This window comes from Tiliqua scincoides, chromosome 2 (assembly GCF_035046505.1).
Source record: "Tiliqua scincoides isolate rTilSci1 chromosome 2, rTilSci1.hap2, whole genome shotgun sequence".
In the NCBI taxonomy this organism is placed as follows: Eukaryota; Metazoa; Chordata; class Lepidosauria; order Squamata; family Scincidae; genus Tiliqua; species Tiliqua scincoides.
Genome location: NC_089822.1, coordinates 62,492,631 through 62,515,599, shown reverse-complemented (window position 1 = coordinate 62,515,599; position 22,969 = coordinate 62,492,631). Strand labels below are relative to the sequence as shown.

The 22,969-nt window shown below is 41.8% G+C and overlaps 1 protein-coding gene across 1 annotated transcript; it reads right to left on the bottom strand.

Annotated features, from left to right (window-relative positions):
- Positions 1 to 3,717: 3,717 nt before the first annotated feature.
- On the bottom strand, positions 3,718 to 21,471 carry HSD17B3 (hydroxysteroid 17-beta dehydrogenase 3). Its single transcript, XM_066617944.1, has 11 exons — positions 21,318 to 21,471; positions 19,609 to 19,655; positions 18,211 to 18,286; positions 15,002 to 15,109; positions 13,883 to 13,950; positions 12,154 to 12,189; positions 9,713 to 9,747; positions 6,003 to 6,084; positions 5,776 to 5,841; positions 4,687 to 4,836; positions 3,718 to 3,816 (listed from the first exon to the last, which is right to left on the bottom strand). The coding sequence occupies exons 1-11, from the start codon at positions 21,469 to 21,471 to the stop codon at positions 3,718 to 3,720; spliced, it is 921 nt and encodes a 306-aa protein (XP_066474041.1).
- Between the last annotated feature and the right edge of the window lie 1,498 nt (positions 21,472 to 22,969).

The following is a 22,969-nucleotide window of genomic DNA, read 5'->3' as shown; positions in this document are numbered from 1 at the left end:
AGGTCAGGGAAGATGACAGCAGAGCGATTGCGCCCCACTCTGCTAAACCAGAAGCAGTGCGCAATCGCTTTTAACCAGGCTGCAGGGACTGGGGTACACCCTCCAGTCCCTGCAGCAGCCGTCCCTGGCTGTGGGGAGCTGGGCGCGAGTGCCTGCAGGTCAGAAAAAGTGAGAGTAGGGCGATTGCACTCCACTTCCTGTTTTGCAAAGGCAGAGCGCGATCGCCCCACTCTCACTTTCCCTGGCCCGAGGAGCCCTGCAGGTCCTCCGCCAAGACTTGCTGTGGGATTCAAACTCCCTGCGAGTTTGAAAACCGCAGTTATAAGGCATTAAACTTCTGGTTTCTCAGTGAAACCAGAAGTGTTTTGAGCTATACAACTCAGTCTGAGCCTGGCAAGGCCAGGGATGGATGCTCCCGGCCTTTGCTGGGCTCGGAAGCCTCTCTGGAGGGGCATGGGGGGCATGCTGGGGGGTCTGGACCTGATCCATGGATAACTGAATCTGCTGATACAGGATCCATGGATATGGGGGGGGGCCTTGTACTTCACTCATCTAAGCTGATAAGCAATAACATGCACATATATTTTGCCAAATTATTCTACTCATGTATAAAACAATTCCAGGTGAGCTTAATTGTTCACAGACCTGGTGCTATGTGTAACTTTCTGGTTTTGCAAGAAGAATTGGGGGGAGCCATAAAGTTTATCTGCATACCTGCTGCTCAGTATGGTTGGATGTTGATTAGTTGGATGGTGATTACCTGATGCAGGCTCGTATGTCAGCTGACAGATCATGTAACATTGTCTATGGAGTTCTTCAGTGCCTCACTATTTCTCCTTTTTTGAGACACAGCACACCATGAACCCTCATCTTGCTTCTTTGCATCAGAAGAGAAATGGTGGAAAGTGGTTCTCGTTGTGTGTGTGATGGGTCTTCCTAAAGAGGTGTGAACAGTTTGGTAGTAGATCAAGTGCAGCTAGTCCCTCTCTCTCTTCCAACACAGCAGTTGTATGCAGATGATACCCACTGTGAATTCACCAAACATATTGTGGTGGTGCAAAATTAGGAGCATGCCAGCTCACTAGGGTTGCATCTGAGGTGGCAGAACCCTCCTTGCATTCAGTACTGCTGCCCTTTGCAGACTCGTGGGTGTCTGGAGGCATGGCTAGCCAGCGCGCTTCTGTTCTCCTCTTCCATACATTCAGGGGTAATGTGTGTCTACATCAGGCTAGTTCTACAAGTGTTTTGACTAGACTGAGCAAAGAAACAGATTTCTGACCTTTCTTTGTTTTGCAACACAATTAATCTGATAAGAGCACAAGAATAAATATTGTCCAGTGTGCGGTTTCAACCAGACCAGGACCAAAGATGAATGAGAAAGCCTTGCTTAAACCAGATCCCAAATATGATTTGCCTATGATTATCCCAGTTCCACAATTTAAGGATGTAGTAAGAACATTTTCATCACAAACATAGCATTTTACATGTTTACTGTACGGCTTTAAAAAGCAAAACCAAACCAAGAGCAACCACAGTGTCATAAAGTATATTTATTAGATCATCCCTATTGGACATTAGTTATGGTAAATTTATTAGTTTATGCTAGGGACATTGATTTAATATAATGCAGTCTGGTCTGGGTTTTGAAGCCACATGATTCTGCTTCAACGACGCCTGTTTAAAAACATAGATCCGCTGCTAGATGACAAGTTTAATTTCAGCATTGCAAAGGTTTTCAAAGCTAAATTAAATTGGGATGGCAACCTTATTTCAAAGTTTAGAAAAATACTGTATTAAGAGCACTCTCTTCTAATTTGCAAAATTGGGCAGAACTGGTTTATTTCCAATATATTTTTTATCTAATCATTTTGTTTTCTTCATCTCCTGGTCTTGTATTTTGTCAGTGAATTCCAGGGTCCACAAATATTCAGCAATCTCCTGAGCTTCTACCAAAACTTATTTTACAAAGATTTAAACCTACCTGTCACAACCTCACCTTTGCTGAAAAAAAAATCTAAGTACCAGGGCTGCAATATTTAATTGATTAATGGGTTAAATTAATCAATTTAAAATTTTTCATTTGACTAAAAATGTGTAATTGGCAGCAGATTATCATAAATACAGGTGGTGCCTCTGCATCCGTGAGGCATCTGTTCCCAGACCCCCTGCAGATACCAAAAACTACAAATAACAAAATCTATGGTTTTCAGAGCCCACCTGACCTCCAAATCAACTCCAAATCAATCAATGGAGCCAAACTCCATTCACATCTGGAATCGTTCTGAAGCCTGCAGAGGCCGTACATGTCCACCTGCAGCCTTTGCAGATTTCAGAATGCCTTCTAGAAGCAAAAAAAGTCACTTCCATTTTTTCTGTCAGAACTGGAAGTGATGTTTTTAATGACTTATAAGGCATTAAAAAGGTAACTTACGGATTTTCGTTAAAACTGAAAGTGACTTTTTTTGCCTCTTGGAGGCATTCTGAATCCTGCAGAGGCTGCGAGTGTACGTGCATGATTTCTGCAGGCTTCAGAAAGCCCTTCAGAGGGCTCAGGTTGGGCCAAGTCTGGGGGGATGCATGGGGGATGCACGTGGAGCCAGATCCACGAATGGAAAATTCACGGATAAACAGGCTCAACCTGTACAGATAAAATCTTTAAACTACAGATAAAATCTTAAATCTTTAAGTTTCATATAAAAACTGCAGGTAGCAAGCTGAAAAGGTCACTTCCCCTTCTTGCAGATTCAGGACGGGATGCCAGACAGGATTGCTGGCCCCATATACAACCCCCCATTTTGCCTCCCAGCTACCTCTGCTGCCACCTCTTCAGCCTGAGAAGCAGAAGAGGAAGCTGTAAAGGAAAGGAAAGTGATGACCTATGTAGCATCTTTGGGGAGATGCTGACAGAGGTTGAGGGACAGATGGCTAGTGGTGGTGGGAGAGCAGCTGCAAGGTCTGCAGAATGCATCCATTGCTTCCCACCAATCCACCAACTTGAACCAGCCACTTTACCAGGTCTCATTCATAATTTGGCACTGAAGCTGCTGTGACTCAAGTGTGCATCATCTAAAAACTATGAATGCTTCTTCATTCAGAACCAACATTTGCATGGGGTTAAAAACACATTGGTTTTACACCAAATAAATTTGAGTGATTAATTGGCTAAAATACATGCAATTAATCAAGTAGGTTTTTTTTTTTAATCAGATGACATTCCTACTAAGTAAGGGTTGCTAAGATCTAATACTGTCCAGCTCTTTCCAGCCTTGCACTGGTATCCAAAACCCTTTCCCCTTAGATATAGCTGGCAAATACTGGGAGTTCCTGCCCAGATATTCTTCCATCCTTTACCATCCAAACCTCTTCATCTTTAGTAGCATTATCCTTTCGTCAGATTACAAACTTTCCACATGGTCACTAGTTCTTCCAGCACCAGTGAAACAATATTACAATAATCTTGTGAAAACTGATATTAATCAAATCAAAAAAGCCAGATGTACCAGCTGCAATGTAAAGACCGCAAAAGAATAGCAAAGGCCAAAGTTATTATTTTATGCAAACTCAAGATTTTTTTTCTTTAAAAGAGTATCAGTGACTTTGAAGGTTTCTTTTTACATCTGTTAAAAGTCTTTAAGTTGATTGAGTTCATCGCCAAACCATCACAACAGAATCCACAAATGAGAGTCTCTCTGTGAAAAGTCTCTGTCACCTGCTCTTCTATTTCTCTTTCAGATAACCTGACAACGTGTTTCGGATTGTCTCTTGCATTCTATCACTGTGGAGAATCCACAAAGGAATACATTGCATGAAGCGTCCCTTTAGATAGTATATAAAAGAAATACAGGTACATGTTAGAACTCAGGCGTGAAGACCGGTTTCATCACACTGGGAAAAGGTCACCAGCGTCACATTTCTGACAATAACGGCAGATTAAAATTTATTTAAAACCAATGTTAATAGGGATAAAGTGGAAGGGAAAGTTATTGTATGATAAACCAGCAATCAGGGTAAGGTTCCAGTCAGTGCTGGATTGAGACTTTGTTGAAGCATATGCTATACACTGCTGTGCTATAAAACGTTTACTGGTGTCAGTGGTTAGTCTGGTTCAACAATTGCCAAAGTGCACGCCACAGAGAGGCCCATCATGAACCAGTCAACACATGTGGACTATATGACAAATGCATCGACGAGAAGCAGAGGTTCTCAAACTAGGGAGTTGTGACACCCAGCCTGAGAAGCTCTGATCTTTCCCCCTTAAGGGGCGGGGTGACCATGACAGCAGCAATGAAAAATCCTCATGCGACCCACTTCCGGTTGTCATCACAAAATTGGAAGTGAGTCGTGTGAGAATTTTTCAGCAATTCTAGGGTGCGAGGAGGCTTGCAGAGGTTTCCCGCAGGCCTCCCCCACCCTCCAGAGGGCATCTGCGGGCCTTGTTGGGTCTGAACATAGCCCCAATGTCCCCAGAGCTGGCGCGATTGCAGGAGCGCCAGTGCCATCTCCTTCCCTTCCCGGCAAGGACATACAATGGCCCAAACTCTCCCAGAAAGTTTGGGAACCACTTGTCTACTAGCAGTAGCATTTATAAAGCATTACCAGCCCCTAAATGCTAGTGTTGGAGCACAACACCGTACCAATTTCTCATCTGAATTAATTATTAATTAATAATTATTATCTATTAATTACCAAGATTTCATGGGCTAAGCATCCATATGACTCATCACCAAATGTAACATAGTCTAGTGATTCTCTCACAAAATCTTGTGCTCTCTTGGTGAAGAGGTTAGGCTTTGCATGCAGTGTCATTGGAGTAGACACACCAAAAGGAGTCAGCACCTGAAATGGGATATAACAACATTCAATAACAATATCAACAAATCCCTGAGTGCTTTTTTTTAACTTATAGACTTAGAAAACAGTAGTGAAAAAAGAGTCTGCCACAAAAGGACAAATATATGAATAGTAATCCTTAGCATTTGCGTAGCATGTAGTGAGCACGCAAAACACTTCTTATATATTACCATGATGCAAGTGAGTTCATTGAGGAGGTAAATTTCAGGAAGTTCTTCTTTGTAGTTCATGGCACAATCCTCTACATCAGTGGTTATCAAACTTTTTGGGAGCTTTACTCCCAAAGTAAGCCTTTGCTGGGGTGGAGCGAGGGCAGCGGCGTGATCCCCAGGATCGTGTCACTGGGAGGGGGGGTGAGGGGCGCTTTTACTTACTGTGTGTTAGGGCAAGCAGCAGGAGGTGCAGGGAAATAGCAGGTGCAGCCACTTCTAGTGAACACAGCTAGGAGGTGGCTTGTGCTTGCTATTTCTGAAGATTCCAAGCCTCAGGGAGCCCTGAGCCCTCAGGGGTGTGGCATAGGGCAGTGCTGCCAATCCCAGCCCCCGCTCTGCCCCCCTCCCCACACCTATTCCACCCTTCCCATGCACCACTAGTAAGGAGCTTACCTGCTCCATCAAGTGGTACTCCTCGATTTGGCACCAGCAGGATGGTGCAGGCCTTCCCACTGGTGCTGCTTACTCATGGGTTGCCACAAACATGCTTTATGGCATATTTGTGACACCCTGTGCCAGTGCTGCACCGGCATAGCTGGTGAACACAATTGGGCTATGAGTCTCTTAGCTACTATGCTGCTCCAGCGCTCATAAAATGAAGCTTCTCATGCATTCCTTCATGAGGAAGGAAAAAAGGAATGATAAAGACCCAAGATTCCCCAGGTTCTTTCAGAGGATTGAGCTTAGTCAACAACAGATTGAAAATAATCACCTGAATGATAATTCCCTTTTCTTTATATTCAGCTTGAAGTGCTTTGGAAAATGTGTACACAAAAACCTAGATTGACAAAATTAAACATACTGAGTGAGATGGAAACCACATTGATTGCGCATGTTTACATGTTTCCTAATTACTGAAACACCCAACATCAAAGATCAAGCAAGCCTATTTACATGACACACTAAACTTAACACACCCTGAAATAAAAAAAGTCTTACTTTAGAAGCTGAGTAAATGGTATACAATGGACATGGAAAGGTGCCTAATGCAGAAGAAAGGTTCAAAATAAGGCCTTTTTTTCTGGAAAAAAAAAAATGAAAAGCAAAATTCAGTGAAAATTATTTCTTTTCACCCAAGACTTTTAAGTTTTGTTTTGATCTTAATGCTGAAAAATAGAGAGAAAAACTCTCTGTTTAGTTTCTCTACACCATGCATAGTTTCAGTGGAGTAACTAATGATTGTGTAGCCCAGTGCCAAGCTCAAAATGTTGCCCCAGAAGTGATGTCATGACTGGAAGTGACATCACACCCAGGCTTTTCATAAAGTGAAAATTGGGCGGAACCCATCTCTTCCCCCCAGCAGTTCTCCACCCACTTGCTCTATTGCGTCCCCCCAGATAGTTACATAGCTAAGGACGCAAACCCAACCCCTTATGTCAGTGCTTTCCAGCACTGACATCAGGGCAATGCAGCTCTGAGGTAAGGGAACTAACATTCCCTTACTTTGAGGAGGCCTCCGTGAGTGACACCCAAGTGCAGGATGCAGCACACGTCCCATTGGCACCGCTATGCCAGTGCTGGAAAGCACTGACATAAGGGGTTAGGATTGCGCCCTAAGGCATCTATCTACATCCTGGGGTCAAAGAAGATTTTGTAGCGCCCCCTGCATGACAAAATCAAATTTAATTAAGTAAATAAATTAAAAGTTATTGGTTCCATGCTGTATCTTTTTTAAAAAATATTTATTTATGTATTTATTTTAATTGACACACACAAACATACAAACATATAACATACATTTAGGAGTGCTAAATACCATATACCTTTACTAACTGATCATATCATATCTCCTAATCTACTACTCATCTACTTCAAGCTTTTATTAATTTATCAATTTATTTATATAATATATAATAAATTTTCCCTAATGCCCTATACTATATTTTCTAAATATTCTCTTTCTATCAAGCATAAACTAACTTCAATTACTCATTAATATTAAAACAAAATAATCTAGTTACCAAAATATAACATATAAAATAATTCTTCCATCTATTTCTGACTCTTCATTTATATATTTCTTGTATATGATAAATTTTCCTAATTCCCTATAATATATTTTCTAAATATTCACTTTCTATCATCTCAACTAATTTAATTACTCATTAATATCAAATAAAAATGATCTAATTTCCAAACTATTATAAAACCACCCATCTCTTATAATGTATTCTTTACCATTCTCCCATCTAATTTTCCAATACTCCAATCTAATTCTCCAATCTAGTTACATTTCTTTTTCTTCGACATATTAACCACATATAAAACAATTCATCTACACGTTAACACTTCCAATTTTTTTAATGCATTCTAATTCATATCAATTTCGTATTTTTTTTTTTTTAGAATAGATTTTGACCATTATTATTAATCAAATAAGATCCTCCAATTTTCCTTAACCTTCAGGTTAACCCTCAGGTTTCTTTTTCTTTCTTACTTTCCATTTTTTCTCCTGTAACATCTTTAATAGTTTATCACTATAACAAAATCTAAAAGATCCACACTTTCTTATATAAGATATGTTCATTCTTCCAGTTAACTGGAATATATTTTCTCCTTCTTGTTCCAACAAATTTTGTATTTTGTGCACCCATGTTACTCTGACCAGCTTAACTATCTTGATCTCCATCTGCACCTCCTCTCCATCCTGTAGACTTTTTTCTGTGTCCAGTCTTCTGGTTTCGTCCCTCGCCAGCTTCCTTTCTGCTTTCTCACTTCCTTGATCTTGTTTATCTTCTGCTTGTTTCTTTGCATCTTCCAGTTGCTCCTTGCACACATCCATCTGATGGGAGAGAGTCTCTAAACTGGCATGAACCTGCAAAAACCAACTCAACTGCTGTCTTCCCATTGTGAGCAGTTTTTCCATATTTGTCAGCATCATTTGTATCCAAATATGTGGAAGGGGCTCCATCTTGCAATTTCTCTCTAATCCACAAGATGTCCACAGCGTATTATTCTCCTTACTTCCACCACATTTTATCAGACCGGCATGCTTTGAATTCTTCTTACAGATAACAGTGCGGTTAATGGAGAAAAACAAAATGAAAGAAACAGTCTCAAGGAGACAAAACTCTTTCAAGTCTAATAAAAAATTATGTCCAATTATTTCCGATTCCAAAAATTATTTCCAATTTCCAATTATTTCCAAAAAATTATGTCCAAATTATTTCAAGTCTAATAAAAAATTGTTATTAAGTAATTCTGGATTTTAGTCCACACACCAAATTATATTTATAATTATAATCCACGACCGATTTATTCCACTACAAAGATAAAGAGCACTTTCAACATCCTTAAAAAGTTTCTCATTAACGCCTCCGGTGTATCCAGGGCTTTTAGCCAAATCAGTCAATCAAAGCTGGGGACAATATTAACACCTACTTATCTTAAATTTCCAACTTAAACTTTATGCTTCATGCTTTTTCTTCCATATGGTATCTTAGCACGGAGCCAGCAGCTTGATTGCAGACACTGCACCTCCCCCAATACTGTCCCTGACAATTAGGTCTCTGAGAAGACAGCCCTCCCGGTTGGGCTTTCAAACTCTCAGATACCTGCACCATGGAAAGATCTTATCTCTCCTGATAAAGATCTTCAGATCCTCTTCAGACCTGCAGTTTTTTGGGGGAAAACAGACCCTCTCCAAGGAGCCCCTGGAGACATGTTTGTTCATCCACTCTTGGCTCCTCCTCCCCGTTTCAAGCTGTATCCTAATAACATTTCATTGGCACGCAGAACAAACAGTCTCATAGGTCAGTTTGGAGTTAAACAAATCCATGTTTTGTTCCACAAGTCAGTTGTGTTTTCATTTTCTGGTTAATTGGCCATAAATTTTGATAGAATAAAGATATTCCACTGTGGTTTGTTTCATTGCATTCTGTATTAAATTACCTTTCCAATGATATATAGATGGTATTGTTCATACATTCCAAGATTTTCACACTTTTTTCCCTAGCTCAGCTTGTTGCCCCCCTAAAGCTTGATGCCCGGTGCAACTGCTACCCTCTGCACCCCCTTAGCTATGCCACTGCATAGTTTTGTAAGACTTGATCATGTTGGATCATGTCCATAACTAGAGATGTTCATTTCTAGTAAGACACAGCCTAACAGACCAATCCTAACCTGTGCTGGAACAGGTAGGCCACAGTGGCCTGCACTATATCCAGTGCAGGCTAGATGCAGGCTGGAGGTCACCTCAGGGTAAGAGGATATTATCCTGTATCAAGCTCCAGCCACCTCTATGAATCTACTCAGAGCTGCACCAGCAATTTAGCTGGTACAAATCCGAGCAGTACACGTAAGGCTGCTCAGGCCAGGGATAGAGGTTAGGATGTGGCGTGCAAGTCTGTGGCTGATCCCACCCCCTTCCCAGGCCTGATCCATCTTCCACCACCCAAAACACCCCCTCCCCACTCTCTCCCACCCCCTGCACTGCCTGGCACAAAAAAAATGGGGATAAGATCCGGTGTCCATGACTGCTGCTGGATCCACCCTTATAATAAATACTGTGGGTCACTGTGGGAAATTATGCTGGGATAGAGGGGCCTTTGGCTTGATCTGCAGAGTTTTTCTTATGTTTCTAAGCTGGAAAGCTTATTATTATTATTTTTTTAAAACCCACCAAAACCCTCTTCAAACAAAACAATTACCTTAGCACCATCTGTTTCAAAATTATCTGTGTCATCTAAGAAAGAAAAAAAGAAGGCATATTTAATTGTAACATGTTTCCTATGCAGCTTCCACGTCAGATATGCTGCATGAATGCACTCAAAGGCACCAACTCCAATGCCCAAAAGAAAAATGTTTGCTGGAGAAGGTGCATAACGGAGAGAGTAGGAGGCACAGGAATTAGGAACCAGAATGAAGTGGGACAAGGAAAGCAACCTCAAGTCTCTGGTAACCATGTTCCTCTAGGACATGTTGTGGAAGAGGGGCACAGGCAGTGCAAATTGAATAATTAGACAGTGGGGAAAATGTGATGAAAAATAATAAGGCAATGTGGAGAGACACCTTTCAGTTCAAGGAGGACAGTCTGAGGATCAAAGCTTTCTGTAACCACGGCTGGCGCAAGCCCTCTTGGTGCCTGCGGTGGCATGCCAATCTCTGCTCCCCCTTACCTGCGGATGTCCCAACCTCTGCTTCTCCCACTCTCTAACATGGAAATGAAGACAGGGTGAAGCAAAAGAGGACGTTTGAAGGAGAATAGTGGGCTAGAGAGATGCATTTGCTCAACAAGCATCTCCACACATCCTCTTCTACTCTCTCCCCTCCTTTCATTTCCAGGGAGTGGGAAGAGGAACCACAGCAATAGTGGTGATTGGACAGGCAGAAGTGGACTCCTGCACCAATCTGCTGACTGATGCAACATTTCAGTTGGCCTCATGAATGGGCCAGCCTTGTCTATGAAACTATAACAATACTGGCTGAAGTTCCAATGAACAGGAATGCTGCTGTTTAAAACAACTCAACCCAGGTACAAATTTGGATGTATGGTTTGTAGCCAACTCATCACTGTGCATTTGAAAAACTGTTGCTCTCTTTTAGCAGATGCCAAATGAGCAGCTGTCAGCAGCTGCTCTGAAAAAGAACACACAAGCTATTTAGATAACTCAGTGAACAGAAAACTGCCAAGAGCATGTACAACTTGTACAACTAAGGGCACCATCCTAACCAGGTCTACTCAAAAGTAAGTTCTATTTTGTTCAGGAAACTGTGTTTAGGGTTGCAGCCTAAGTGTGAGTTTAAGCAGAGTTTAGGTAGTCAACTTTTCCCTCCATTCCCAGTGAATATGATAGGTGCTCTATACCATGTTTAAAGGGAGATTGGTTGAGGTTGTGATGAACTAAAGAGCACATTGCACTGGTTAATTGTCAGGTTAATCAGTTGGCCTAGATTGCGAGGCAACACATTCTAAGTATGCCTGGATGGAGAGAAGATGACTAGGTTGTGTCACAACTGGCACGAAGAACAAAATCCATCTAAACTAAAAAGAATGATTTTTTCCAAAGACAACCAAGGAAAGAGAACTAACTAGATTCATGGAGAAGAGATTGATCAGTGTCAATGAGTTGTGGTAGCTAAAAGCAGAACTTCCATATTCAGGGGTAGTTGACCTCTGATTACTGGAAGGTGGAAGTGAATATCAGGGAGCTGTTCCCTCCATCATACCCTGTTCATAAGTTTCTTTACTGCTTCTGACTAGCCACCATTTATGAAAGAGTGATGGAAAAAAAATCAAGCAGAGTGTTTCTTGTGTGTTGTTTGTTTCTTGTGGGTTCAGCCTATTTGAATCCATTAGAAATTCAGCTGCCATACCTGCTTAGAATATGGACTATATTTTTCTTATTCTTCTTTGGGCTTCCTATGATGTAATTGTCTAAGTAGTGTTTCTCAAACTGTGGGTCAGGACCCACTAAGTAAGCCCCATTCATTTCAATATTTTATTTTTAATATATTAGACCAGTGCCTAATATAAAATTTGAATAAATTTACATTTATTAAAATAAATTTACATACCAAACAGTTGGCACTTGCGCTGAGAGTAGTCATGTTGGGCCAGTGCGGGTTCCAGCAAGTCTCCAGAGGGCCAGAGGCTCATTGGAGACTGGGGTCTCCCTACAGGCCAGACTGGGCATCCCCGAAGACCGTAAATGGCCCCCAGGCCAGGGTTTGGACACCCCTGGTCTATGGCGTGTGGTCAAAGGGATATGGTTGGTAGTCTAGGCAATTGATTCAAGTCCTTGTTGGCAATAAGGACATATTCATGTATGACAATAGAATGGCTTTTTGTTTTAATGATAATGCCTTTCTTTTAAAGGCATCTCTTCACTTCACTTACATGGTTTCTTTTGTTTTTGGCAAAGACACAATTTGAATCTACAACATGTACAAGATGTAAAGTAGCCCACAGCAACTCATTTAAATGTGAAAAGCTTTTTCCTGGATGTTTTCAAAGAATACATTGGCTGAAACCCCTGCCTAAGAGTAAACCCCATTGGACCTGGTCAAGGAAAAGGTTGTTTGTGGAATCCCCTCACACACAAGAAATACCTATATTTTCACACATGCTGAACTTGTGCATGGTACATACCTTCGTGAGAGACAGAATGTTGCAGTTGATGAGGTCCTGTTGGAAAGAATAATAATGTTGATTACAGTGGAGGCTGGTTTTCGTAGTAAAGACAATGTAGTCAGATGAGTCAGTCTGAAACACATCTTCAAAAGAAAATACTTAAGGGTGGAAAACTGTTGTCATTTAAGGGGTGCAAGCAGACAGGCCTTCAACAGAGTTTGAAGAATATCTCCTTTGCTTGAACAAGCTGGCCTTACTAGGTAAGGGTGAGACAGTATACTACAGGAAGCAGACTTTGGAGTATCATTGCAAAAAACACCTGTATTTTCTGCATCAGGCACCTAGATGTCATAGCCACCTTTCTTTCTTCACAATATTTGTAGTAACATTATAATGGAAAATCAGATGTATTAAGAAAATGAGCTTGATCTCTTTCTTAGCTGGTGCTTTAACTGGGCTCAAGGGGAGGCTGCTGTCCAATCAGGTCAGTTTTGTTCTTGTTCTGCTAACCAGGTTTCAGGTTTCAAGCTGAAGCAGAAGGCAGCTGTGTACTTCCTACTGGCTCAAAAACCGGCAGGTCAATTCCATGTTCTTCGACTATCACTACCAATCAATCATGCTGCTATAGCCACTGCAGATAACTTTTGAATCTGGCTGGTACCGAAGGCAGCAGGGTAATGGTCTCAGGGTAAATAGTTACTCACTGGGACCAGTGTGATTTAAGATCAAATTATAGATTATGCAGAATGTATAACATGGCCTGGTGGTGGTCTTGGTGGTAGTGTGTGTGCATCCTCTTCTAAATGCTCCTCTTATAAATGCTTGTCCACCATAAGACTGGGCATTGTAAGTAACTTCTGTTGTATCCCCTTTTTTCTCTTCATGCTTGCAGGTTTCTGAGTGTGTGTGTGTGTGTGTGTGTGTGTGTGTGTGTGTGTGTGTAGATTTTATAGAGAGATGGGGGTGTCTAAAAAGAATTTTGGGACTATGATTTGCAGGAAAAATAGAAAATGTAACAAATGTGGTTGGCTAAGTTCAACTAGGCCATTACATTGATGGAAATGCTGTGTTTGGATCTAATGAAACTTCACCAAAATACATTCACGTCCCATTCCTAACTGGTGTGTGCACTGGCACAGCATGTATTTCACCAGTGCTAGTTGTCACAAATGTGCCATAAAGCACAATTGCTTGTCCTTGCATGCCAGCAGAACGGGCAGTGTGCGCTGGAGCAGGTAAGTTCCTGCCGAGCAGTGCAGGGGTAGGAGAAGGACGGGGGGAAGAGAGAACGGGTGTAACATGGAGGGCGGGTGAGGGTGGATTGGGCCCAGGAGGGTGCAAGATTGCAACAGCAACAAGCACCACATCCTATCCCCCTTCCTGGGCCCAATATGCCAAGATGGGGCAATGCAAACTTGTACCAGCAATTTAATTTGCACAATTCTGAGTTGCCCCATTTCAGCTGCTGAGGTTTACCCCAGGACAAGGAGACAAGCACTAGGGGAGAGCACTTGCCTGCAAAATTCCTCCGCAGGTTGCAGTGCAAGCCATGCCAGCACTGCTGCACCAGAGCAGGGGAATTTGCACTGGATCAGACTATCAGGCACCAATGAATTGAACACCTTAATCAAAAAGTTTATTTAAATTCTGTCCACTTACTTTGGGAGAATTTATATTTCTAGGAATGGGGTGTGTTGGCTTAGGAATGGCTTTCAAGAATACATACCTATTGTGAAATGATCTTTACCTCATCATTTTTTGGTCCACTCAGAAAACAGTTTGGATAGGGGGTAGGAAGTATTCCAACATTGTTAACTAATAAAAGGAAGCACAATAAGTAGCATCAGAAAATTAATAGGGGTGTTTTTAAGGTATAGTAGCTGTTTAACTTGCACAGAAGAGAGACAATATTTTTACATGATATAAAACTAGCCACAGATCGCATAACTGATGAGGGCCAGGCAAAATCAACTGACATGAGATGAGGTGATCAGATGAGGTTGAGGTAATAACACAGGATTGGCCTCCATGAATGTTCAACACAATCTCAGTCTTGTAAGCAGTCCAACTGCTGGCCAACTTGACTTGGGAAGCCACAATAGATGCCAAATTCACATAGACTTGTGCATTTTGGTCTGGGCAGCTGCACTGCTTTTTCAATGACTGTCAATTGTTGCTGCTCACTACTTGCTGAAGGCCACCCAAATAGGCTTTTGGCACCCAAACCCAACTGCAGCCTTCTGAGAGTACTTGGAGGGTGACACAGGAAGCTAGTGGCAAGTCCATAGCTGGCCCACTAATGAAGTGCAGTGACGTGCCATTTTGGGTGATGGATTGACATGTGGCACTTCACACCTACCAGCTGTTTTTAGAGGGCCATTACCAGCCTCAGTCACTATCGCCACACCCCACCCTCCCCTATCTGGTGGTGGCACTTCCACCACTGCCAATACTCCTCGTCTTTCAGCTCCTCCCACTATACTCTTCCACATTTCCTTTTCCAAGTTAGAGTGGTGATGGTTGGCTATAACAAAGATACTCTAACCCACCACCACTGTACTCCTCCATGTCTCTTCCCCCATCCTCTGCCTTCCCCCCCCCCCCATGATCAGGAGGGACAGGAGAAGATGGGGAGAAGTTGCTGTGGTGCTACTTCAAGCACAAACAGCGTTTGGGTCAGGCCAGCAACTGTCTGCGGGGATCCCTAACGAAATACCCAATACATGGAATTTTCCAAAACTCTTCACATCTGCATCGTCAAAGACTGATACACATTTTATTAACTCGTTATTAGGAAACCATAGAAACAATAATTTCTCCTGGCAGTCTAAATTGAACTCCTGCGAAGCATTCATGGGCAACTGACCCAATATTCCAATTTCTAGTCCTTGAAGATGTTTTTCAATATGATCTAAGATGTCCCTTTTGGTGAAGTCAGCTTGTATGATTTTCACTTTTCTCTCTGTAGTCTGCTCTGCATTTGAAAAAAAAATAAAAATAAAACTCATTTCTGTGTTCTCTCACAATTTCTCTGCTAATGCACTGCTGTGTGGTTGCCATGTCCTTGGTCACTTTGTGACATCAGGACTCTTACACACAACAAACTGTTAACATTGCAAAAGTTCATGAGTTCTTGCATTTAATTCTACGCACTTAGAGCTGTGGTTCCCAAACCTTTTAGCACCAGGATCCATTTTTTAAAATAACTTTCTGTCAGGACCCACCTAATTAGACCAGACTTTAAAGAAAGGAGATAATAATAATAATAATAATAATAATAATAATAATAATAATAATAATAATAATAATAATAATAATAATAATAATAATAATAAAACTTTATTTTTATCCCACCCTTCTCCCAAAAAGGGACCCAGGGTGGAGATCTAGAAAGAAATAATATTCATTTAATTGTAAGTAATAACAACTAGAAAAAGACCCTAAAACATTTATCTTCCTTACTTACTTTACTTACTTACTATTTACACATGCTTACAAACTGCAGGAGCTGAGCTCTTTGCAGGGTAATTACCAGTTACAGTATCTGATTTCTGAATAGCCTCAGGGCTTGAGGCAATTAGTTATCTAATCTTTCCATCACCCTTTGGTAACCAGGTTGCGACCCACCAGTAGGTCCCAACCCACAGTTTGGAAACCACCGAGGCCCAAATCCTAACCAATTTTCCAGCTCTGACATAGCTGTGCTAATGGGGCATGTTCAGCATCCTGCAGTTGGGGGGCAGTCACAGAGGCCTCCTCAAGCTAAGGGAATGTTTGTTTCCATACCTCGGAGCTGCATTGCCCTTTAGTCAGTGCTGGAAAGTTGGTTAGGATTGCGCCCTGACTTCGAGGTTGCTCACACTGTATTTAGTAGACAACCTTGCTGTATGCCCACCTGTATGGCATACATACCTTGCTGTATGCCCACCTTCAGTATACCTACATACAACCTTGCTGTATGCCCACCTACAGTATAATGTTGGAAGCAGTGATTTGTACCTGTAAATATGTAATGGACTATGCTGAAAATTGTCCTTTGCTTGTTCCCATATGCAAGAGATATGCATTTAAACATTAAGCTGCTTACTGGGAGACATGTAGTGGACGACCAACACATTTCCATCTACAGGTTGAGACTAATTATTCCTGTGGGTTCCATTCCAAGCACTCATTTGGATGGCAAAAAATGCACTATAGCAAATCCATTTAAAAAACAACGTTTCTTTGCTCCAGTGATTTAAAAACAGCCTTGCTGACCTTTTGACTGTAAGATAAGAGTCATTAAGAAGACAATCCATCAACCAGTCCACCTCTAAGAGCTTAGAAAGCTTCACTCAGCCCCTCCCTTCACCAATGCAAAGTGATCGCCTTTCTTTCAAGTGCTGGGGCAGGGAGGGGCCGCTGGAGAGAGAGGCATTGATGGATTGTCAGCCAGCTGCCCTCTCTCTCTCATTAAGGAGGCTATTGTTAAAGGACTGTTCAGTTTTTTAAACTGATTTTAAAGGGGTGCATTTTTCCCTTCTCCAGGAATCAGCACATTCCTTCTCATTTGCAGGGGCCATTCGTGTTGAGTCAAATCTGTGTATAAAAAATCCGTGTATAAATAGGCTGAACCTGTATATCAACTCTTCTTTGCCAGCAAAAAGGTTCATAGGGCTGTGGGATAAGGCAAAATACTTTTCTCTGAAAGGTGAGTTAATGGAGTCATCACATGTGTGTTTACAGGCTGCCACTCTACCTGTCACAGCAACAACTGAAGGGAAGACTTGCTGAAGAGCCATTGTCAGCTGCTGCTCCACCATGTATGTGTACAGACATACAACTCCCCTACATATAATCCTGTGTAGACCCATAAGTGAGCTTGCTGAAAACCTACTTGTCCTGAAGTATCCCTCACTAGTAGATTTTTGGAGCTAAATACAGAAGCAAATGATAGGGTCATTTATGCACACATTACATTGCATGCATGTACAATCTGTGTATAGGGTGTGTTCATTCAGTTATTTGTACATTTTGTTCTTCAGTAAGACTGCACTTACTGGGGATCTGCACTTACTGCACTTACTTACTATCCCCTGGGGGCTGGGGATAAGAATAGGCCCTCAGTTTGGCTGTACTTGTTGTAAGAGGCGACTAAACAGCCACCGGGTAGATGGGGCTCGTCAGCCTGGGAAGGCAGCTCATCTGAGAGAAGGAAAACTCTGATCCCAAACCTCCACTGCCTTGTGGCTACATCCAGTTATGGAAAAGGCTTCAGGAGTCAACCTCGAGGCAAAATCCGGAGCCGGAGTCCCTGAGGCAGTTCATGGCTGAGCACAGTCACGTTCTGGCAACTCCTGCGACGCCGCTGGAACCAACCGTATTGGCCTCTGCCTTTCCATTGGACCATTTCAGCGACGTGGAGAGGGGGGATTTGCTGCATGGGTAACAGCCTATCCTCCATACCTACTTTACCCAGGCTTCGCGCACTGGAGAGGACACTCTGTTCCAGAACCACCATTCAGAGCGTGACACCATAGTCTTCCGAGACTGAAGGATGCCAACTAAGACTGCACAATAGCTCTTCTCAGTTGTTATTGAAGTGTGTATCTGGATGAGTGGCAGGGGGCAGCAAAAGCACACCAGCAAGCCGCCACTCTGGTGCTAATGCACTACAAAACCCACCTCCATCAATCATGAGAACAGTGATTTATGTGATTCCTAAAGAGGAGAGAATCTCTCCCCAGATATCATGTCTGTTGCTGCAAAAATATGCTGTATTCATTGTGGTTGGGGGATCTTTGGAGCATGTTGGCTTGGTGGCAGTGCTTGCCTGCACACCCCGAAACATTTAGGTGCAATGACTTCAATAATGTCTGAAGGGCATTTAACTGCACTAACATTTGAGGAGGTCCAGTCCCTGGATTCATATATGCAATGAATGCATATATGGTCATTCACACAAACATATATAAACTAGTACAGTCACCTGTACCCATATACAATATAATGTGTGAACAGCCCTCATATATTGAGAAAGTTGGGCGTTGACAGAGACCTTGAAGGCAACAGTGTTCACATGTTAAAGAGACTTACCAATTTCAGAGGCAACCTTCTGCAATTTTTCAAGCGTTCTGCTTATCAGTACAATATTTAATCCACGTCTAGCCAACTACAAAGACAAATTTTCAATGCATTAATACTGTTAAAACTGCAGGTCTGGGGTGCTGTGACGGAAGCATTTTCAGTTGGAAGATTGTAGTAAAATGTCCTTAGTTAAATGACGTTTTGCACAGAACTCCCCATCACTAAAAGTCCCTGACCATTCTGTATTGACATATTCATTCTCAGTTGCTTGCTGCATTTGTCCAGGTAGGCCCAACTTCCTGGAATACTCCCATGCAGCTGGATCAACCAGTGGGTAGACTTCTAGTTGCCTGATCTGAACTAATGAACTAGGAAATTCTGACTCCTAGTGGCCAAAGTGTGAAAATGCTCCTATAGTTGAAAAAGTTAGGTAACTGACAGGTATTTTTCTGTTCTTGCCCCATCCCTTCACATCTGTAGCGTATTCTGTCTACAGATTGAAAGCATGAGAACAAGGCCTGAATTTTTTCTATATAGATTAAATTTTATATATAAAATTATTTTTTATAATTATATATAAAATTTTATATATAAAATTTATATGTATACACACACACATATATAAATACAATATATATATAAATACAATATATTTAAATATATATTATAAATATATAAATATTTAGATGTAGATGTATATATAGATATATAGATGTAGGTGTTTCATAAATTAATAATCTTAAGTAGCAGGACTTGTCACGATGTCACCCTAGTTATCATCTTGGTCTTCAAGATCATAATCAAGAACATTTTTCTCTCATATCTATCTATCTATCTATCTATCTATCTATCTATCTATCTATCTATCTATCTATCTATCTATCTATCTATCTATCTGCTGTGGTTCTTGGGCATTACACGGAAGCTTCTCTTTATTTGGCTTCACTGTTATGAACAAAGCAGTACTCTCCGAAAGACAGCTCTAAGCTCTACTGCTCTGATCTCTTCTTTGTTTTCAGTCCAGGAAGTGGACTTTCACCAGGTAAGGAGGAGGTAGCCTTTGGCATGCCACCTCAGGTACCAGGTGCTATTGGGCCAGTCCTGGATAATCCCATGATTCTCTGAGAGCTGGAGCACACAATCCTCATTGGGACGGGTTATAACTTTGGTCCTAGCAATAAGAGGAATTTACCGTTGTGCAGGAAATCTCCATGCTCTGATTTCATGTGTCAGATGAAATTACTAGGTGACCCGGAGCAATCTTACTATCTCAGCTACCACTCCCCATCTGCTAGGTAGAGATGTGCTACTGTATCTTACAGCGCTGTGCATAAAAATGTATGAAGCCTTTTGAATGCTCTAAAGCACCATGGACACACTAGGCCATTGTGTATGCACACCTCTTACCTCAAATGAATAGGCTTTTCCAATTCCATCCCCTGCTCCAGTGATGACTGAAGGAACAAAAGGCAAAAAGAAGTAAAACATTTAGCTGCTTTGTTCTTTCTTGCATTTTGAACTTATTGGTTTATGTGTTCCTGTTTTCTTGATAACAGCCAGATCCTAGCCCCACCTCCCGCTCCCCACCCACCAGCCCCTGGGATCACCCTCTGCCCCAGAACACCTCCCTCCTGCCTCCTCCCCGCCTGCTCTCTGCCTTCTGCAGAGCCTTGTGTCAGCTGAGCTTGGCCAACGCAAGGCTCACTCTGAATTTAGCCTCTGCACACCAGCCCAGCTGACTCCCAAGGAGGTGCAAACATGCCTTACGGCACGTTTGTGATCCTCTTGGGCCAGTGCAAGGGACTTGCGCCACCCCAAGGGCAAGTCAGGATTGCACCCTTAGTCTCCTGCAATTGAATCTGTGACTTGTCAAAATTCTTGGCAGAAACTTGTTAGACTTCAAAAGCTACGTTTCGGATGCATAGTGAAGAGCGCAGTTAAGAAAAAATAAGGACGTAGCTCTTAGGCATGCCTAAAAGGGGCTTTCTTTGAATTGCAGTTTAATGGATAAATCTACTGGGGCAAAACTCAGACTGACTCCTAGCAAGATACCTTATAAGCTAAAATGGGAGCAGCCATAATTTCTAGTGCATTTGAACAAACTGAAAGCTTTTGGTATTGGGGGGCGGCGGCTTAAAGCTGTTCTAGGGGACAAAGGAGGCAAAGCTTGCCTTGTAGACTGTTCAGCTCTGGACAGATCTGAATTAAAATGATTTCACATTCATGACTGCACTATATGTGCAATGCCTTTTGCTTGAAGAACTGAGCTATAGAGAGTCATATTCTCCTGTATGTAAAAACATCAGTGATAGTGGACATGCCTGTTTTCAGTGGCGTAGCTAATGATCGTGTAGCCTGGTGCCAAGTTGAAAATTTTGCCTTGGAAGTGATGTCACAACTGAAGTGACGTCACACCCATGCTTTTAAAAAAGTGAAAATTGGGAGGAACCCACCTCCTCCCCTCCCAACTTGCTCTGCTGCCTCCCCACAGTCAGTGGCATAGCTAAGGCATATATCTGTTACCTGGGGTCAAAGAAGATTTTGTAGCCCCCCCTGCATGACAAAATCAAATTTAATTAAGTAAATAAATAAAAAGTAATTATCCATGTACCATAATAACATCTCATTGGCACTCAGAACAATCAGTCTCATAGGTCAGTTTGGAATTAAGCAAATCCACTTTCTGTTCCACAAGGTAGTTGTATTTTCTTTTTCTGGTTAATTGGCCATACCTTTTGATCAAATACAGATATTCCAGTGCAGTTTGTTGCATTGCATTCTGCATTAAATTACCTTCCCAATGATATATAACATGATGGTATTATTCATATACCAAGATTTTCATAATTTTGGTCACTAGTGCCAAGCTCAGCTTGTTGCCCCCCTAAAGTTTGATGCCCCGTGCAACTGCTACCCCCTGCACCCCCTTAGCTTTGTTTCCCCCTATAAATACAGAGCAAATCTAATTGAACGATCAAATTATTATTTTTGAATCTATAAGAGGAGTGGAAGAACTTCTTCCTGCTTTTACAACAAAACCAAGAGTACCAGTGAATACCAGAGTGGCAAAGCATTGTCCAAGCATAGCAATACAGATTCAAGGATAGTTCCTTTACCTGCCCATTCACCCATCGACCGAAAAAAAGAAGGTGGCACAGGACTCCAGAGACCCGGGAAGAAGTATTTCAAAAACCAAATGCATTTCACCAGATAAACCAGACAAATGATGCCCCCGAGAAGGATAAGTAGCTGTTGCAGGAGTTCACCCATGATGAACAGATGCAATGAGTTGAAGGGAAGAATTGCCACTCTGTCTGTCCCTTCTGGCACACCACAAGTTCTGGCAACAGACACAGAGAAGAAAAGAAACAAGAACCGACTGTCTAATCAGAAAGCTTGTGTCATGTGAATTTTTCCCCATAGACGGCATAAGGCATTACAAAGAATAGCTGTCTCGTCTCAGATATGTAAACAGCAGGACAAAACTGACAAAAATATGAGATCTAGAGCCAAGCTGATAATGGAAATCATCTTCACAAAAATGCCAAGGAACAAAAATTCTTGCTCTCCATGCACTACGGTCTGTCTCCGGATTGTGATCTAGATGGATAAAGAATCACATTTGAAGTGATACTTCTCTTATATTTAGCAGGCGAACGGAGCAAATGTTCTGCTTCATTTACAACACATCATCTTTTCCAGTGGTTTATTGCTGGTGCCTCCCTTGCATCTTTTTTATTAGTTTGTGAGCCCCTTTAAGACAGGGAACGATGTTTTCATTTACCTGTGCAACCATGTTGCACACTTTTGTATTGAAAAACAGTATATAAATATTCTAAATAATAAACATGATTCTTATGTCTGCTGACTATACAAGTTGAGATATTGAGAATAATCTGAATGTCACTCCTAATCTGAAACCCAAAATGCTCCAACATCTGAAACATTTTGAGCACCATTGTCCATATAGGTGGTTGAGATCGTAACACCACTGCTTTCTGATCTTTCAATGTACACACATTTTGTTTCATGCACATAATTATTTGAAATATTGTATAAAATTATTTTCAGGCTATGTGTATAAGGCATATATGAAACACAAATAAGTTTCATGCTATGACTTGCGTCCCATCCCCAAGATGTTTTACTTTGTATATGCAAATATTCAAAAATTCAAAAGAAAAAAAATCCAATATCTGAAACACTTCTGGTCCCAAGCATTTCAGATATGGGATACTCAACCTGTATAATATTTTGATCCCTGCTGACTCCAAGAGATCAAAGATGGGCCTAACAAAACAAAACAAATCTGTTTATGAATATTCGAACCCTTACTTAGGATATGCACGTAATTCAGAGCCCAAACCTATAAATGTCTACTCAGAAGTAAGTCCCATGATAGTCCATGGTGCTTAATCCTGGGTAAGTTTGGATAGGACTGCAGACAACGATAATTTTGCTGCTGTTTGTCACTGCAGCAGCAGACCTCCTATTAGATGAATGGGGCAAATGCCCCAGGCGCAGAACTTGCGTGACTCCAGGACCACGCAGGAAGCCTTAATGAGGCTCCCAACATGGTCAGAAACTGTGCTTCTGGTTTTCCGGAAGCACAATTTAAGACCACAAAGAAGACTGAGATGGCTTCTCCCGTTGCTCCTGGAGCTGTGCAAGGCTCTGTGTCAGTCCAGGTGAGTGGGGGGGGGGCAGTGGCGGCTTCATGCAGGGGGGCAGCTTCCAGGGTACGTCAAGGGGAGGTCTGCCACTGTGT

What these genes read in the sequence shown, in the direction of transcription:
- HSD17B3 (XM_066617944.1), bottom strand. Translation starts at nt 21,471, where the DNA reads ATGGGTGAACTCCTGCAACAGCTACTTATCCTTCTCGGGGGCATCATT. An exon ending in GAAGGTTGCCTCTGAAATTG is followed by an intron (nt 15,110 to 18,210) that starts GTAAGTCTCTTT and finishes TTTCAAATGCAG; the next exon opens with AGCAGACTACAGAGAGAAAA. An exon ending in TTGAAACAGATGGTGCTAAG is followed by an intron (nt 6,085 to 9,712) that starts GTAATTGTTTTG and finishes TTTTTTTTCCAG; the next exon opens with AAAAAAAGGCCTTATTTTGA.